Here is a 20,350-nt window from a genome sequence, read left to right on the forward strand (position 1 = left end):
AATCCAATGGAACATTACTTCTAGTGAAAAATTCTGACCAATTTATGAACACTTACATGAAGACAATCACACGTCAAGAAAATGGCTCCTACTTAGTTAAATTTCTTTGGAAAGAAGACTATGCTCCATTACCATCAAACTATGAAGTATGCAAATGAAGGATCAACTAGCTAGCACTCCAGAACTTATGATAACTAATGGTCACACTATCAAAAAACAAGAGAGAAGAGGGTTTGTGGAGAAAGATAGCTCAACATCAAAATAACCAAGCACATTACATACCTCACCATCATATCAAGAGGATTCTATTACTACAAGTATACTCAATGCACAGTAGGGATATTCACTTCTTATAGTTTTACAGTATTTGGACATTACGTACTACTCCGATCCAGCTTGTTTCAGTACTTTTTATTGTAGTATTATACACCATCCCTAATCTAATTTAAAATTCCAATTTTTTCTTATACTTGTTTGTGAAGTTTTTTTGCAAGCTCATGACCACTAAATATCTGCTGAGTTACCCACAGCACTATTATACTAGATTGTGACTCATACAATAACAACTGATCAGTGGGCGTGGCTCTACATAAGCCTGCAGACAATAATGGACATGGATTCGTGCACATCTACATGGGCGTGGCTACCATATGTCTACAGACAGTAATTTACCTAAGTGGGTGTGGATTCGTGCATACCTACACACTGATGAATGGACGTGGCTACCATTTGTCTACAAACTGTAATTTACATAAGTGGGCATGGCTCACGAAAGAAGCAGAGCTACGCTATGACGTGTGGTAACACGTCCACATTTAATTTAGCATGTGGGGTCAGACCCGAATAATCTGTAAAGCAGACCCGACTCAGTTTAACATTGTTACTAAATAAACTAGTTCGCCGTGAGTTGCTCTCTCTGATCGATATCAACAGTGAGTCTGACGTACGCGTGTGTTTTTGGTACAACTGGCGACCATGTGTATTCGAATAGTTTGACGCAATATACACTGGTATGGAAGCCGTACTGTAGTCTATTAACACTCAGCGGTAGAACCTTGACTGATGGCCATGATAAAAGGTAAGACAATAGCACAAGCATTGTATGTTTATCAATATACCAAAGGTTTTTTCTTAAGCGATCTAGGAATGTTTCTGCGAAAGAATTAGGGCTGTAGCTGTAGCCAGTTTTCCGCTACGCTTGACTGAAGGTGTCAGGCAGGTAGGCAGTAGAAAATTCCATTGACTAAATTTTTTTTAAATTCTGTAGCAACTTGACGGAAACGTTTCGTGTCGATCTGAAGACACTTTTGGGCTTCGTTTTACCCAACCAATACTGTCATGTCGTTGTGAGGAAAAATCGCGGCAGGTTTTTGGGTTATATTATATCACGGATCGCCCCCACACCTTCGATGTCCCTAATATACAGTACTATCGTACTGTATGATACTAATACGTGTGGTATATGATTGTAGTTGTCAAATGTCCAACAATTTCTTAAGTCTTAATGACTGTTTAGAACTTGGACCATTATTGGTGAATGATCTTTGTTTTAGGGTCCACAAGTTTGGCTTGATCACTGACACTGAGAAAGCTTTCCTAAGTGTTAAGCTTTATGAGGATGATTGAAAATTTACCCGCTTTTTTGGCTGTCAAATCCACAGGGCCTAGAATGTAAATTTGATGTTTATCGTTTTAAGGCAATGCTGTTTGGATCAGCAAGCTCACCTTTCATGCTGAATGTGCTACTCTTCATTTACACCTCAGTAGCCACATGATGCAAAATCTATTATATAGACAATGTGAGGTCCTAAAGAGGAAAGTGCTATACTTTAGACAAGCCAGAGCTTATACGTTTGAAGCAAACTTCAATCTGAGAAGTTGGACATCCATCAGTCCACAGTTACAAACCATTACACACAAGGAGAAGTTGCTGAGTCTAGCCAGACAGTCAACTTGTTGGACATATACTAGAATGTATCAACAGACCGAGTGTGTTTCATATTAAAACAGCTGAATTCTGATTCTGATTTTGTAGTTATTAAGTGAAACATGCCACAGTTTTCATCTAAGATTTTTGATTCATTTGTCTTCTTATCTCCGGTTAAACTGTCGATGCAGTAACTTCGGCAAATGAATGTGAATCACTAGAACCACCTATAAGGGAACAGTTGAACAGCACTGCTGACAACCTAAGAAGGAAGTCCATGGTTCAATCTCCAGACACTATTTTACCAATGATAATGACTGCAACACTCAGAAAATCCATGACTTTACAGATGATAGTTTAAAGGCATATGGAGCAGTAATTTAGTTCCAACAAGGCACTGAAGTGTTATTTGTCATAGTCAAGACACGTGTTGCTCCACTCAGCAAACTCACTCTGACATTATGGCTGACCTGGTTGCCACAAGGCTCATAAAATTTGTAATCATTAAATGGTCATTTTTTCACAGCTTTACATGGATTTCACTTCTTTTTGTACTTTGTAAGGCCCCAAAACCAGCAACTTTGGGATTTGTTTTACTCACATTCCTTTCTTTCTACAGACTCAACAATACTTATTGAAGACAGACTTATAAATGTATTGTATTACATGATTTACTTCAATATTTGATAATATTATTGTAATACTACTCTAATAGAGTGTACATTTTTTTTGAGAACTTCTAATAGAACATACATAGATGTTCTAGAAAAATCTAGTACTTCTATTGGTATATCAATGAAATTACAAAGGCAGGTTTAAACTGGAATTTTCATTTATAAAGCAGAAATTTAGCAAGGTGATCAGCCAAGATAGCAGCGGTTCAGTGTTTAAGGATGTGGGTGTTATGTATGGAGGTCTCTGGTTCAAACTCAGGTAAGTTTTTTTCATTTTGTGCACCCTTTTTTTACCCCACAGTGACTGCTCTATTAGAGTATCTTGATCACGCAATTTTACACTTGTTTGGTTTTTGCTTTATAACTTTGAAACGGTAGCTCTATTGCTTTTTAAACCATCAAAAGGCACTGCTATGATGATCAGTCTATGTACACAACAATTTTCAAGTTGTTCTCATACTTGGTTTCTGTGACAGAAGTTTGATTGTTTATGTGAATAAATGCTAATAATTCCTTGGATATTCACCAGATTCACAGCAAACTTGGTACGTGAATTCACCTTTATACGCTCTTCAAGATCGAGACAATTGAATTACACATTAAATCTTACGTTTTATAGAAATTTTTGCAAACTGTGTGAAAAGAAATTGAAGCCCCTGTAGCCCCATATGGTATAACAAGAAAAAAAAACTTAAGAAATTTAATTGAAACTTTGAATGCCCATATCTTGCAAATGGTTGTTGCGAATAAATCCAATTTGCTGTGTGGCCTACCTGACTTAGCAGACAACTATAATGCAAAATGGTGTGCTTTGGAGCAGAGGCCATGGAGCTGTGCACAAGGGAAAAAGCTATTTTCTTTCTTCCTGTCAGTATACTCACGGTGTGGTGGAATGCTGGCTTTCTTGGCCGCATGACATACTACCGTGCATCTTGATTACAATTCACGAGTCTGAGTAATACAACATGTTACTTTTTGAAATGCAGTGATATAACTTAAGTTACTTTTGGAAACAAATAACTTGTTACTAGTAACAAAAAAAGTAATAATGATAGCCAGAAGTGAAAACTTTACCACAAAGTTATACTACGAGTAACAATGAACAAGTAATGCATTATAAATGGCTTTTACTGACAATTACTATCCACTCTACTATTAATTCATCACCTTAATCCAATAACCTTTCATTTATAATGGTGCTGCATGTACGTGTGACTGATGTGCATCACATGACTACTACTAGTAATGCACACTGTGTGAAAACATGAATGTTGTTTATATACTTAAGTTGTCTTGATGGAAAAGTAACATAACATATAAGTTAGTAACTTAATATTTGTAACTAATATTTGCACATATAAAAACATGTAGGAAGGAATATCAAGTGAAGAAATAATAGCAATATAATTCTTTTTCTACCTGTAACATACATAACTAAAATGTATCCCATTTAGGCTGTAGAATATTCTTACTCTCCATGAGCAGATGAACATATAGATTTCAACTTAGCAGTGCAGCAATTTTCATAATTAAATCCTTATAGCATGCATTATTTCACACATTGTTTTTCAGTACATTTACTAGAAAGGTACGTACATTGGTATAAAATATGTGGATTTTTGTTGATATGGTCACATATACACCATCCATACTAAAACCCCTATCATTTAACTCACCTCTATTGCTACCTTTACCCTTCAATGGCTGACACACAGGACAATCTGGTTGAGTACAGTTCTTCCAGTGTTGAATGATCTGTCTTGATTTTGCACAATTGGGAACTGTAGTGATAGAAAAACAGATAAACTTTAGCCAATTAAAGCACACCACATTTTCAAATCATTACTAAATGCAGGAATCTCCCCAAATACGATATTCCTAAAAACTGCTACTTCCACAAATTATGAACATGTTGAATATACTAATTAGCAAAACCTTGGGTCTTTTCTTTTCATGCATATACTAGAGACCTACCCTCTTTTGACTCTAAATGATACACAATTCCTGGTAGCCTTCAAGGCTGCACTTTTGTTTTTCAGTTGTTACAACATTGTACATCCTATTAGGAAAGCTGTTTACACCATATTCAGAAATTAGTTTCAATGTTTCAAACTCGTATAAGCTTCTTTGCCAAATAACTGTGGGTGCGGACAGACATAAAAGCATTCTGCACACACTCACACACATTTTTGGAAAACAATTTTACAAAACCAGGAATGCACCGTTAGCTGGCCACTGTTGGCACATACCTGGTTTAAGAACACAGATACAATAATTTAACTATGAAAGTCAAGTTAAACAGTCACTAATGACACCTTGAGATAATGTCATAATGTCCTTGTTCCTCTGAGTGTGTTTCATGAACCTAATTATGCAGATATTTGAGTTACGTTTCCTTAGCAATGAAACGACGGTGATTAATGAATTACAAAATATATTGAAGAATTACAAAATACATTGAATAACAATGAAATGCTGAAAATAAATATAAACTAAACAATAAATCAATGCTTATATGAGGGGAGTATTATTGAGAGCATTAATGGTATGATTTTTAACAGGGTATTTGGTAAGGCAATATGGCATTCCATTGGCCCAGTGTGAACACAAAATGACCCACACAATTCATGACCTCTGCTCCAATTTTCTCAGCACTAGTTTAGCTTTGTGACTAATACACATCAAACATAAGCTGATTGGTCCAGTGGTATACTACTGGTGAGGCAGTAGATGTCTGGGTTGGGCAAGTTTGGCTCAGAATTGAAATACTTATCAAAAACCCTGGTTTTTAGAGGAACATGCAGCTCAACATTAACCTGTTGGGTTGTTACCACATTACCTTTACGCTTCTAAGTGCTGTGTCCTCATTGTATTCGTAAATATGTCTGTTTTTGTGCTAATGTGCATCTCTTTTCACGCATTATCATCTATTGCACTTCATTAGGGTGGGGCATATACTGAAGAGCTCTAACCCTATCCAATAATCAATGTTCCCGAAAAGCCTACAAAAATGGGAATATGATCATTGATGAACAAAGGGACAAAGCTACAATAATGCATTTATGCTGGCATTTCAAGTGGCATATCATTTCTATCAAACACTAGCCTAACATGTGCACTACAGAAGAGTCGTGTAGTCTCACAATGAATGGACAAAATAATCATTAACCATTGTAGGCATACATAGAACAGGTTGCTTAGTTTTACACAAGTGTTTCATAGTTGTGCTCATAGTTGTTTACAGGTACTGTGATGATTGCTTGGCAGGCCATTGTGCTGAGAAGGCAGCTTCTGGTTAGTACATACATATGATAGAGTGCTAATGCAAAGTAATTTTTAAAGTGAAATGTTTTCCAGCATGCAAAACATGTACATGTTGCACTTGGCAGATCCAAAGATCAGTGATCTGCAGAAACTTGTAGATGGTTTTGCTTATGGTTCATCTAGACAGATAATTTTCGATCAGTCATGCATTGGGATTTTAGAAAAAAAACTTCATAAGAATCAATTTTCAAATACAGTATTGGTACATAAAACAGTCAAGAAACCATTTACACATGTTTACAAGGATGTTTGTGAGAAGACTCAAACACAATTGTTACTGTAGGTGGAGGTCTCACTTTCATTATGACCACATTCAGTTACGGATGAAACTAGTTATTATTGTTCATGAAATTGAGCATCATTCTTTAAGCAGCACTAAAAATCACCTAGTATGCTTTTGAGAAATTCCCATTACACTACTTAACATTATGCCACCATCTTTGTCCCATTTTCATTGATGTTAGCTTCAAATGGTTTTTTACTCTTTCAGCTAGTTATTATATTAGAGTATTTCATTTAACCATTCTATGTGACCGCTATATTAGAGTTGTGTAATTGTTCTATTAGCAATTCTCACTGTTCTATTAGTGTATCCCAATTCTTTCAATTGTACAAATAGCAGGTTTCTTATCATTAAACTTTATAATTGCTAATACCAGCGTAATTCCTGATTTCCACACTTCCCTATTATTCCCAAAATTATGTAAGCATAAAATCGTCGCATTCCTTTACTCGGTATATGTGGGTATATATCTTTACAGCATGGATCAAGTATTTTTGAATGGAAAGCTTTGGTAGAAACTTGGAGTAGACACAACCTCAATGCTCTACAGACTGACAAAGAAGGGGAATACACATTTACAGACTTTATCATTTACCGTAAGCAAACAAGTGCAGCATGAATTACTGTGCTATCCTAAACAGAATGGTGTAGTTGAAAGGATGAATCAAACACTTGTTGAAATTGTACACTCTGTGCTGAGTGTTGAAAAGAATGAGTGACAAAAGTTTGATGCTAATGCGAGAAGATACATTATAGTTATGGTAGTGAAACAAACTTACATACTCAAAATATTATTGCCATTACGTTATTCTTTCCAATCACACTTTGCTGCTCTAAATGATTTGCGGTTGTGTGAGTATTCATTTGATCTTTATTTGAAATTTCGTAAAAGCGCCAGCTTGAATGCTGCTCAGTACTTAACACTTTCTGGTTACCATCATACCGTATTTCTTTGGTTAAACACTGCACCTTCAATGGTAGCCACACTTCAGTCACTGATCTTAGAAAGCATCTTGTAACCCTAAACTGTCTAATCATTTCACTCACGTCCATACATGTATATTGACCAGTAATTACATTGTGTGAAATGTATAGTTTGTTGTATTAATTATTACAATGTACGTATGTGTTGTAGATCAATCCAGTACAAGACTAGATGGCACTTCAGGATTGCAGGGTGATGAGTCTCACACAGTATGGTAAGAAGGTTGAGCACAGTGTATTTGAAGTATGTAGCTCATAGCAGACTAGTAAAGTATGTAGCTCATAGCAGACTAGTAAGTGTATCTGTACAGTGTGTGTGTTTTAATGTGTTGTCTGTGTTCGTGTGCATTCATGCACACCATATATAGTCTGGCGTAGCCGACCCGCGCGTGTAACGCGAGGGTCTGGTGACAGCCGCATTCAGTACCTGTGCCAGCCTTACGAAAAACTGGTGCGTCCAATCAGATCGCTTAGTGACCAATTAACAACATTCTATGACGTTATTCCGATTTGGCCACTGATTATGGCGAGCTTCTTATGTCTTTTCTACAACCAGCACAAATGTAAAGGTTTGTAGAGGAAATAGACGTCATTCAAGTACAAGTACAGTAGCTGTCATTGTCCAAACGTTTCGCACGTATTTTCAAATTTAATTGCATTCCATCTGCACAGGTACTGAATGTGGCTGTCACCAGACTACACCATATGTTGCACTGTTACAGACACAAAATAATTATATATTCAAGAAAATGGCAAAAAAAAAAAAAAAAAAAAAGTAAATGAACTCTTCTGAGTATATTGTTTCATAAACAAGTCTGCTTTCTTAGGTGATTTTAGGTGACTGCTTTATTAAAAGGTAGCCAAGATTCCAGGAGGTACATGATACTATTAATACTTAATCATAGTATATAGTAGAGATCATGAAGGTTTAGGCTTATCTGGTCAATGATATAAATAATTATATCCTAAAACCAGCCTCATTTTTCCTTCATGACAGCTTAGCAGTATTGGTCTGGCAGAATTAGACCCAAAAAGCCTTCAGTGTGAACCCCAGTTAACTGAATTTTCCACTGACTGACTAACTGATGCCTCCAGCCAACAATTATGGTTAAGGGTATGGGTTGATTTATTCACTGTTCGGCATCACTTTGGCCTAAGGTGTGCCTTTTCACCATTTGCAGCAGCTACAGCACATGAAACATGGACTTGTCCTCCATTTGTGTCCCATTTCTTTCTCCAGTCTCCACTACCACATAGGTGTTGATTTTGCAGTAACTGATGTAAGATGGCTTCAGTGCAGCTGGCTATCATGAGAATCATCCTTAACTTCTGTAGTGACTGAAATCAGTGCAAAAGCATTTCTTGCAAGGTTCTTCATTTGTAACACTGTATAATGGATAGAACATATCCTACATGGTCACTTCACTGGTAACTGATAATCGGGATGTGCACTTTGTTGCAATTTCCGTAGTGGCTGGACTGATTGCAGAAGCACTTCTTGCATTGTTGTTCTTTGGTTGGAATGCTGTATAACAGGTGGAACATAATTGAAAACAAAGTGGAATAGCCATATTACATTTAGTAAGTAATAGTTGGTACACCCATTAAGTTGCTAAATTGATTTTATCATGTCTGGCCACTAGAGCTAAGCGATACTGCCATTTTAGTATCACGATCGATATTAAAGCCACTATTCACGATACTGAATAGTTCACGATACTTAAAATTAAGTCAATCATAGCTGGTGCCACATAGTGTATTGCTCAGCATTCCTGCAGGAAGTCCTTATAGGTGATAGCAAACTAGCCACTATCATCCTTGTTTACAGTAACAGTTATTGTAACACATGCTTTGAGGTTGTTATGGTGTTCACACCTCTCTGCAGGGGAAACCAGATGGGTGGACTTTATCATTTACAAGGATTCTTAGCCAAGTACTGCATAACAAATGGATTTTCAATGACAATAATGTACAGGCATGGTATCACAATAGTTAATAACAAAATATCGCGATATCGATACTTTCAAACTATCGCGATATATCGCTAAAACGGTAGTATCGCTCAGCCCTACTGGCCACCACCATGGGCTTTCATTTTTTCATTTGATACAGTATGTGTTGGTTCAGCATGCAGTCACCTTTTCATGGCTATACACATTTTATTAGTATTACAGTTATAGTAGTGTTAATACTTACTACACTACTACTACTCCTACGTTTTACAATTGTAAGGAAAAATTAGAAATTGTTTGAGTATAGTAGCAATGAAATAAGGGAGGTCATCTACACCTGCAGCCATGCTAGTGCAGATTCAATGCCTTCATATACAGCCTGTCAATAATGTAGCCATAACTGAAGTAGTTGTACACTAATCGGTATTGGCACTAATAGTTAGAGCACTGCTGCAATTGCTATATGTGACCGGATTTACAAAAAGGGGTCTTCCACACACATCTAATTCCATGAACTTGGAAGGCCATAGCTTTGTGTTTAAGAAACGCACTAATCCGAAATTTTCCCTACTCATTAAGCTATGTTGGCACTCACAACTGACCAAATTTCAGGTCAATAACTTGTTGTATTTCAATTTTATGGATCGTCAAAGTTGGTAAATTAGATGTGTGTGGAAGGCCCCTTTTCACAAATCCGGTCACAATTATGTCAAATATAGCACGTAAAGGAGTGGGCAAGAGTCTTTCACTGGTATCAAGAGTTTATAATATGTTAGGGAGAGTATCGAACTTTGCTATACCCAAAGAAAAATGAGCCCAAAAGTAGCCCGATTACTTTCGTGTCCTCTCATAAATCTGACCGCTGTTGATTGTCCAGATTTAACACCTTCTTAGTTTTGTCGAGTGGTCTGCATTGAATCCCTATGGCTAAAACCTCATCTAGATGTGTCACTTTCACTATCAGAACTGTCAAGGCATGGAATGGCGACCGTGATGAATCTAAAATTAAGACGTCTCAAATGCGAAGTTGATATCTATGGTTTTCCAAGTTAACTGGTCGTGTCTTTCTCTTTGTACTGAGTTCCTCAGTGCATTGTGCCATACTTTTCTTGAGCACACTGTTCTTTCACTCTGTAGCTTCAGTCTCAGCTCAACATAGCTATATGCGTGCGCCCACTGTACTTACCAATCAACACAAATCACTGAGTTATTTAAACGATGCCATAGGACTTTACGAGCTCATTTTTCACAGGGTATAGCGTAGATCGACCTTCTCCCTACACCATTACAAACTCTTGCTGGTATAGAGAACTGTCAACTTGAGATACACACAAGGTAAATGAAACAATTAGAAACTAACGGAGTAGTCTTATCATTGGTAGAATAGCCATTGTGCCTGTGCTGCACCTGAATTGATCATTTTGCAGACATCAATGAGTTTAGTCCATCTTCTTAATGACTAAAAGTTTTTGATTGTAGTACTTAATAAGCATATTTCTGTGATACTCCTAGGATTCATCCGTTTATGTAAATAAAACGTAGTAAGAATGTTCATTGCTGCTGACCACAAGCAACCATCATCGAAATCTTCAAGTATGTCTATCAATGCTTCATCTTTTACTGGTTGGGTTGACTAGTCAGCCAGCGCAGCATAGGTTATTGGCTTGGTTGGTTGGTTGGTTGCACTGGCCAGAATTGGGAGATTAATCACTCAAAGTAGGCTATTAGCCTGCTAATAGGCCTGGCATTTATATAACTACCTGATACAGAACTGTGGGGCGTCTGGATTCAGTGGAATGGAATGGTGGACTGGAATGGTTGACTGGAATGGTGGACTGGACTGGAATGGAACGGTACTTTGGTAATTTCAATTGGTGGTCACCACTTTATAAAGACCACTTTCTAACAAAGACCACCTCTTTATAAAGACCGTTTTACTTTAATGTTTAAAATGCTGCTATCTTGTTGTTTTAGAGTGTATCCCCATAGAATGGTCTTATTGATCAGTTGTGCGCCACATGCCTAGAAAAGTCAGAGTGTTATCTGATTTGTAATACAGCAATATACCCCATGCAAAAACAGTTTGGCTGTATAAAAGTGACGTCCCCATCAAACCAAAAGTAACTGACAACTAAAGGAGCTATTATTTGGGTGAAGCCAAGAAATACTGACAAATAACTCGCTATAATTTATAAAAATTTGGTCCTTTATCATTGACTCGTACAGTCTTGCTGCATTCCTAATTAATTCCCTGTAACCCTAATTGGCTAGTAATTTAGCCGCCTTTTTTCTCCTCTACAATGCCGGACTATTGAGAAAGGTACCAATTTACTAGCCTATTAGATTTACAGGGAATTAATTAGGAATACAGTCAGACTGCACAAGTCAATGATAAAGGACCAAGATTATTGTAAATTAATTATACTTAGTTTCCAGTATATATTGACATTCATTTCTAGATATTAGCTCCTTTAGTTGCCAGTTGCTTTTAGTTTCATGGACACATATTTTTTTGTATAGCCAAGCTGTTTTTGTATGGGGTATATAGCTATTACTGTATTGTATCATAAATCAGATATCACTGGCTTTTCTAGACATAACATGTGGCACACAATTCATCAATAAGACTGTCTTATAGGGCTCTAAAACAACAATTCAGATATTAAAGTAAAACGGTCTTTGTAAAGAGGTGGTCGTTGTTAGAAGGTGGTCTTTTTAAAGAGGTGACCACTAATTGAAATTACCTAAGTACCGTTCCATTCCATTCCATTCCACCATTCCATTCCACTGAATCCAGATGCCCGAAGTGGGGTGTTTTATAACTGCCCAATACAAAGCTTATGATAACATCTGGACACCAGACAAAATCCGGTCAAATTACATAGATGTCTGACCATACTGCAATTTATCTGGACACAGTGTCCCATCAAAGCACAAGGAGGGAGCCTAAGGGCTGAGCTGCCATGTCTGTTGATTCTATTAGTAATAACAGTCACTTGGTTGCTAGGAGATAATATACATTATACATTGTTACAACTCAAGGGAGTGACCACTATGTACCAATGCCAACCCTCTGGTGTACTGTAAAGACATAATAGCTGCATCAGGCATGTGACATAATAACAATAATGTAAGGTCCTTCTGCTATGTTATAGTGGACACAAATAGGCCATACTAATAATCTTCCACATGTCCAGTCAATTTAGGCAACTGTCTGGCCAATTCTGATTTGTCAGGACATTGTGGCAGGACAACAGAAATTTCTTATCATAAACTCTGCCAATATAAAACAGTTGTGTTCTGTGTGGCTCTTATAGAACCTTTTATTTGGTTTGATCCGCCCATGCAAGGTTCTTTTGAAGTTATACTTGCAGATAATTCCAAGTGAGTAATCAATACTTGAAGCAAATATGTACATAGTAAAATAATTGCAGCCTTCCAATATGGATTACTTTGTAAACTTCTTGTCACAATCATTGCACACCCACTGTATCATAATACGATTGCAACAACAGTACATAGATAAATGAGTGATACATGTATCCATATACTAAAAGTAGCAGTGCAGCACATTCCATGACCAACATTTGCGTGGCACTGTCTTAAATATCATATACTTGCTTTGCATTCAGTAAATAATTATACATTAAAACCCAACCATGCATTGACAGTAAGACAAAAACTCCATGTTACAACAGTTATACATAATTTAACATACCTTTGCATTCTTTATTATCACGACACTCTGTCATGTGGTTGAGGACACTCTTCATTGTATAACAGTGGGCTAATCTACATGGTTGGTACTCAGGGTTATTTGCTTGTTCTCGCTCTCGTCTCTGACAATTGTGAGCATGCAACAATAAAGCAAGTTGTTGTTGTATAAGCTTGTGTCTCTCATGAGGATTAGTGGGTCCACCACCTGTTCCACCAGCAGTAGCTCCCTTCATACGTGGAAGTTCTGAAATGGAGATGTTTGGTTGTTGCATTGGTGCTGAAGTGGTATTAGACAACATACTATTAGCAATTCCTGTAATCCCACTTGACATCATAGCATTACTACCACCAGTAGAGATGGCAAAAGGATAGGTGGAAGTGAGAGAAGAACTGGTAGATAATGGCTGCATACTGGAGGTCAGAAAATGGTAAGAGCCATGTGATGGTTGTTCTGAGTTAGGATTTGAAGTGCTGGTCACTCCATCACTATTCACAGCCTAAAGACAAATGAAATATAGATGAGTGTATAAAATATGTGTATACATGGTAACCTGCTGAGAGGATGATTGTAAAGCAATCGATGAATCTTTTGGACTAGTTGCTGGATCAGTTTTGCTGATTTTCTGATTTGGTGTTTCTAAAACAAATATATCATTAGCCATCGCTGATAATGGACTCAACTATGATAATGATATGAATTCCTGTTCATACACTATAAATTAGTCATTTCTTGTGGTTACTATGCTAAGAGTAGTGCAGAATAGATACTCGAGGCTGGTTTATTCGTTATTGGGTAAACGATCAACAGTAAAAAAAAGCCATACCTGGTTAGTGAGACAATATAATACTAACTTATTAATTTAAAAATGAACTAGGGATCCAAGCAAAAAAAATAGTAGTGAAACAAGAGATGGCATTGCAACATACGTTGTTCTAATCCCTGCATTGGCATGTTATGAATGTCGATGTAGGGATTTTACCAATGAGATATGCTGTAATACCATCACTCACCTCTTGTGTCACTATGTTTATCGACAAATACCATACATGACTGTTGTATTATAGGGTGACTGCTGTATTAGGGTATCTCAAGTCAGCCTCTTGCCTACCAAAGGACATGGTTACTATTCTTTATTTGTCATAATTACAGCTACAGTGTAGACCAATAAGGATGCGTGGTCATCGTGTTCAAGTAAAGGGACTGTTAACAGATATGGTCTCCATACTCTGTGGCTATATAGGTGAGGCCATTCCAATTGATAATTATGTTTCTGGTCCTAACTTTATATGTTGGCAAGCAGAATTCAGCCCAACGAAGTGACTACTTAATTATAGTATTTTTCAGATACACTGACTGTTCTATTAGAGTATATCAATCAATGTACTGCACCCATTTTTTTGCAGATTTTCATTGACAAATACTGTATGCATTTGAACAGTTACATATAGCACAATGGACAAATTCCATAATAAGGCTTTATAACATACAATAATAACTGCTGCCCCTAGCAACCTGAATTTTCCATTATTTTTAGGTGATAATGTCTAAAGTAACTTCTCCAAATTTTGAAAGGATAGCATATATAAGTCATAAGATATGACAATTTGAAATTTGTGATTTTCCCATACATATTTATGTGAGAGGGCTACAGTTGCCCCTTCTGGGCAATCACAAAAATCAAGTATTTCAACGCATGCAAAAACCAAAAATTCAAAAGTCCATATATCTCAATTTTACATAATTTGTAGGTGTGAATGTCAACAATAATTTTTCCAATGTTTAAATAGATAGTGTATATAGGTCATAAGATATGACATTCTTAAATCCCACGATTTGTGTAATTACCGAGAAGGGGCAACTGTTGCCCCTCTCATTGACAATGTATAGGAAAATTGCAACTTTGAAATGTCATATCTCATGACTTTTATCATCAACTTGGAGAGGTGACTTAAAACATTGACACCTACAAATGATGTAAAATTTAGGTTGCTAAGGGCAACGGTTGATTTTTTCGTTATTATGAAATTTGTCCATTGTTACAGCCCGATATGCATTCATGAAATCTGTTTTTTGGGTTGTTTTTTTTATAGTGACATGGGCATGTTCTCATGTATTTCTGAAATTTCAGTCTCAGAAAGGGATGCAAGTGGCAGACTAGAAACATACGAACTACCAATTGAAGTGGCTTAAGTGTCGGTGTGAAAAATTCATGCCTCAGTATGGTTGTCTTGAATGAAGATGACAATGAGAAGAATTAGAAATAAACGGTAAAAGGCAAGAGGATATTTAGTAAACCTTGAAATGCACATGCCAAGAGTAAGTTTATTATTGTTGTATAAAGTGGAGGTTGTAGAATGCAACAATAGGCCTTTAGGTTTTCAATCACAGTCAGGCGGGATAAAAATATAAACTACATTTAATAATTTCAGTATTGGTGCTTCTAGGAATATTGTCATGTTTCCAACTCAAGATTTGATGGATAAGACTTATTCCAAAGTTGTGGATGTGATTTTGGGGGGTCCCTAGACTCCCTACCATACAGTACTATATGTGACCTTCTCAACAAAAACCCGACTTGTTCGCACAATTAAATAATTTTTTTTATTTACTCAGCATTATTAGCACTGCCCAAGGAATGGATCACCAAAGTTTCAGCCTTCTGTGGTGTGTAGTTTTGAAATTATAGCACAAGACAGTAGGAAGAGTAAGATAATCGATTTGTACAGCAACTATGAAAATAAATTACAGGCATTTACATTCGCAGTCATAACGTCCGTTTGGATTAGTCTACAATGTTGCAATCTAGCTTAAAATGTTCACTATGGAGCAGCACATCAGCCAAGGTATAGTGTTAGTCCTGTAGACACTTGCGCATATGAATATGAAAGTGGTTTGGTAGAAGAAACGATGACGATCTTGTTTACGTTTACCGCATCATAAACAAACGCATGTGGCATGCATACCATTAAAGCTACAGAAACGAAATAAAGATTTTTGAACTCTCCATGAGTAGGCGAATAAGATGGTATATAGTTTTAATCGATTTGAGTCTTCCTTCTTCGAATACTGGCCCAATAAAAACTTGCGTATTTTTCTTTGTAGCATGCGTAATTTTACAAATTATTTTTAAATTTCGCTTTTCTCAATACGCATGCTTGTGCGAACAAGTCGGGTTTTTGCTGAGATGGTCACATATGACAACATCATTGAGAATGGAATGTCTGACAAGCATTTAAAATTAATAGTGTAGGATCATTGCCTTAAAGACTTTAATGAGTAGGCAGCAACATGAATATACACTGTATGTATATATCAGAAGTATCATGCACTACTCCAACTTGTTTCAATACTTTTTATTGATGTATTATGGTCCCAACTGTAGTTGAAGTTTTTGAGCACTTGCAATAATACAAGTCACATTACTTTTAACGAATTTTATGATTTTAAACCTGCACCATGACCAGTACCTATAGCTACAGGGTATGTAAGAGCAATAAATAAAGCTTATCTAGTTTATTTGACTGTCTAGAGTCAATGGCTTTTCCTTCTATACATATGTACTGGGTTATAACTTGGTTATCACCCATTATGACGCTGCCATATAATTAATATGAGATAATAATACAATACCTGTACAAATGCACTTTACTTTAAAATGGCGTTGAATAAAGAGATTATGATTCCACAAAAACTGTAGACAAGCAGAGGTGAGTCGCTTACGCTGAACAACTACAGTGAAACTTTCTGATACTAGAAAAACTGTGTGGGATGTTGGATTATCAAGCAATATCAAACAGACAAACTGATGCAGCAAACAGCCAGTGTCACATCACAGGGGTGTTCTGGATTAGAGTTCTAGACAAGTTTAGCAGGAAGGCGTGGTTACCTTATGTAACCTAAAAATCATGTGAATTTTGTCCACCATTTTTGTAGGGAAAAAACGTGAAGCTTGACATGAGTGAATTGATCACAATGTCCTCCAGTTGTTGACATGTATGTGACTCAGTCTGGCAAAATCAGCCTTATTGCCCACAACAGCAGGTTTGATTTTTTTTGTCACAAACACAAAGCTACATGAACACATTATCAGATTTCACTGTCACAACCAGCCTGGGTTAACTGGTCTGCTTATGCTGGATGCTTTTTCCAAGCCCAGTGGCGAACTGTACGGGCGGTCTTGGACCTAAATGGAGCTCTGGCAAACAAGTAGATGGCTGTGTGTAGCTGTACAACTCCATGGTGTTGGATAAAGACTAGTACTGTTCATTTACTTTCATTATAGTCAGGTTTGAGCCCTGAATGGCCCATAACTTGGTCTTATTCATCCCTTCCTCTTCCATTTCCTTTCGTTAACCCCTTTCCCTCCCACTGCCCCCACCACTACCCATTGTAATGCTTGCCTGTTATAGCTGAGCCACGGCCAACCTAGGTAAAAAAAACTATCTAAAATGGTGGGAAACTTGGCTGTTGGCTACTTGTTCGCTGGATGGTATTAAAGGTAAGGAATTGGTAAGAAACGTGTAAAAATTTTACATACATAACTAAAGCCATTGGCGAGCTACAACACTTTGAAAACTTAAAACCGGCTTACTTCAATACTTGTAAATAGGTGATATTGTCAAACCAGGTCACATATACGCAACAAGGAAGTAACGAAGGTGGAATTGTTCTCTAAAAACTCTGAGACTCACCTTGAAAGGATCCAGTTCTGGAAAGAGTGGTTTTAGGGCTCTGAGCCAACTTGAGCCCTCCCTCTGGTCAAACTCTGTGGTGCATTAACTAGATCCTTTGCACACAGCAATTAAATCCGGATAATCAATTTGAGGAATTGTGTTACTTCCACCATAGAATTCATGATGGTAGGAATACCATCTCACTGTATTTAACACAGTGACATCAACATGCAAAGTGCTTGAAGGATGGCGCTGCTTAGCAAATGACTATAAAGTAGGCTAACATATTGAGTTTTACTGATCAGTGAAAGTGAGTTATGACTCCTGAGCCAGCTACATGCCAAATGATGATTAAAAGGACTACAAGTTGCACCTGCGTACTACAAACAATTGCAGAACAATTTGTGAATTTCACTACATTTAACTAAACAGATATTTATATTTTTATAATCACAGTAAAACAATAATCTTTAAGTAGACATATATGTTTGATCACAAAGTGCACAGTGAATCACAGTGAATCACAGTAACTGTTAGTATTTACCCAACTCTGTTTTGTCACAGAACACTGTTTTTTCTACCCGAGCAGCTGCTACCAGAGGGAACTGTTACAGTACAAGCACCCAGTACTGAATCACCAGCATTTTACTTTTGCTTAAATGACCAGTGGAGTCTGGAAAACAATCTTGTAAGACACACATGATGGCTCAACTTTTGGCTGCATTGCAGGCCATCATCTATAGAGGAGGTGTTCGATTAGAGAGATTTTACTTTAGTAGCTTTAACAAATACACAAGAGCAAAATTAATAGTATGGTTTTCCACTCATGCCGAGTTGCCATTTTACAGGGTGGTTTCAAATATTTTGCGAGTACACAGTATAGATCAAAGTCCAATCCAGACAGATTGGTACACTACAAATCATTCCTCTCGGTATGCTATGGCATGAAATTCTACTAGTAGAATGTTTGACTAAGTTGCATAACACAAAACATTACAAATAGAGCAGTTTCAAAACCATGGTAACGAAATGGTCACCATGTATTTGTACCTGGCTGGTAATGGCCGAAGTTGAATTCTTCATTAAAATCATGCCAAGACTTACCAAATACGAAAGTAATAGATAACAGTGATAGAATAAGCTATGTAGAAGAGATATCAGGCATTTAAAAGGTCTGTGCTACAACCCAACAGGGCAGTTTCGTAGGAAGGAGAAATGCGTATAGATGGGATTAGGCCAAGTTACGGGCTATTCACCACTTAAAACTTGCTAAAGCAAGGAGAAACTTACAGTACAGGTCTTCATCCAGCACCACAGCATCGTACAGCCAACATCCTGCCATCCCCGAGTTAGCCTGAGTCCCATCAAAATCGCTCATGTGCCGGGACCGCCACTTCGTGTGAAAAAGCAGCCAGCAAAATAAGACCGCTAAACTTTAACTGATGGTTGATTTCAACAATAAAACTTAACTCTAGTAAAATTCACCACTAAGAGTCTTCTTTTGCTGGTGTTTTACCTCAGAATGGTAGTACACCATCAGCCAGTCTCGTGTCTTTCAGGAGCTCTGGCTAATCCTGGGATAGTTGAATGTGGCTGTACGCTGCTGTGGTACTAGATAAAAACCTATACTGTAAGTTTCCCCTAGTTTTAACCACCATCACTGGCATCTATTTTACTCACGTTGTAATAAGTCTTGGCATGAATTTAGCGAGGAATTCAACTTGAAACATCAAACAGTCTGGTGCAAGCGATTAGGGTGTGGTCCATTGCGTAACTTTTGGTTGTTATTATCTACTTTATCAGTTAGGCACTGGAGGGTGTACACAGAAGGCAGAGCCTCTTCGAGGTGTTTACCCATAGGTTACCATGGTTTTGAAACTGCGCTATAACCGTGAGTCCACAACATAGCCAAGCCTAGGCGTGACATAGCGTGGCGTGTTCATGTTTTCGGGAAACTCCCTCTTGGTATCTTTCAACAGAAACCCCCGCTGTGACTTACTTTCTTCTGGTTGAAATACTGTGTCATACTTTGTACGTTTCGGAGGCAACATCATGAAACGCAGCCGATTATCTCTCACCGCGTCACTGCCAGTCAAGTCAAGATCTCCGGCCACAATATCGGGAAGTATAAACTGTAAAAGAGAAGGAGACTATTAATATTAACTTAGTAAAGAAAATGTGACTTACGTTTGTATCAACTCCGAGACCATCACACAAATAAACAAATAAACATGAGAAGTGCCACGACCTCCTTGTTCACGTGATTAATTACATTAAGTAATCAGCCAGCACCAAAGTGTGTGTACAAGGAATGCGCAATCTTTGCAATACAGGAAGTCACCAGAAACGTGACCTATCAAAGTTGTGGTGACGCATTTCAAAGTTGATGGATCACGTTTTTCGATTGGCGCTTTGCAAACATTCCGCAAACAACTATGCCGGTGCGCTATCCTCCCTGGTAACACACCACTTGTTTGGTAGGTGGCTAATGGCAGCGCCCCTGTTCCTGACTGTGTGCAATGTATGGTGGAGACCATGCATGTACTAACTACTAACCGGTTTCTCTTGCACATGCAAAATCATGGGTTTACATCATGCTTACTTTATTACTTCGGGAGTGGATTCTGAGACTATTATTGTCCACGCAAGTACGTATGCATGCGGACAATGCAGTTCAACAGACCCAAAGTGCTTTTAATATTACTTTTGGGTAACTTTAATTAGCAACAACACATTGCCAGCACAATATAATTATTTTGACTTCATCTGCAAAATCCAGCCTTACAGCCTTCCTGTGCACTGCATGTGTGTCAAC

General features: G+C 37.5%; 1 protein-coding gene across 1 annotated transcript in view; it reads right to left on the reverse strand.

The window, feature by feature from the left end:
- LOC136238465 (uncharacterized) overlaps window positions 1–19,805 on the reverse strand; it is a 71,400-nt gene extending 51,595 nt beyond the window's left edge. The window contains exons 1-6 of the mRNA XM_066028994.1: window positions 19,723–19,805; window positions 19,535–19,667; window positions 13,413–13,498; window positions 13,163–13,358; window positions 12,863–13,105; window positions 4,278–4,382 (exon numbers count right to left, since the gene is read on the reverse strand). Of these exons, the coding sequence (XP_065885066.1) occupies window positions 4,278–4,382; window positions 12,863–13,105; window positions 13,163–13,358; window positions 13,413–13,498; window positions 19,535–19,589 (685 nt within the window). The 5' untranslated portion in view covers window positions 19,590–19,667; window positions 19,723–19,805. The remainder of the gene's footprint in view (window positions 1–4,277; window positions 4,383–12,862; window positions 13,106–13,162; window positions 13,359–13,412; window positions 13,499–19,534; window positions 19,668–19,722) is intronic.
- Between the last annotated feature and the right edge of the window lie 545 nt (window positions 19,806–20,350).

Source organism: Dysidea avara, chromosome 11, assembly GCF_963678975.1.
Source record: "Dysidea avara chromosome 11, odDysAvar1.4, whole genome shotgun sequence".
NCBI classification, from domain to species: domain Eukaryota; kingdom Metazoa; phylum Porifera; class Demospongiae; order Dictyoceratida; family Dysideidae; genus Dysidea; species Dysidea avara.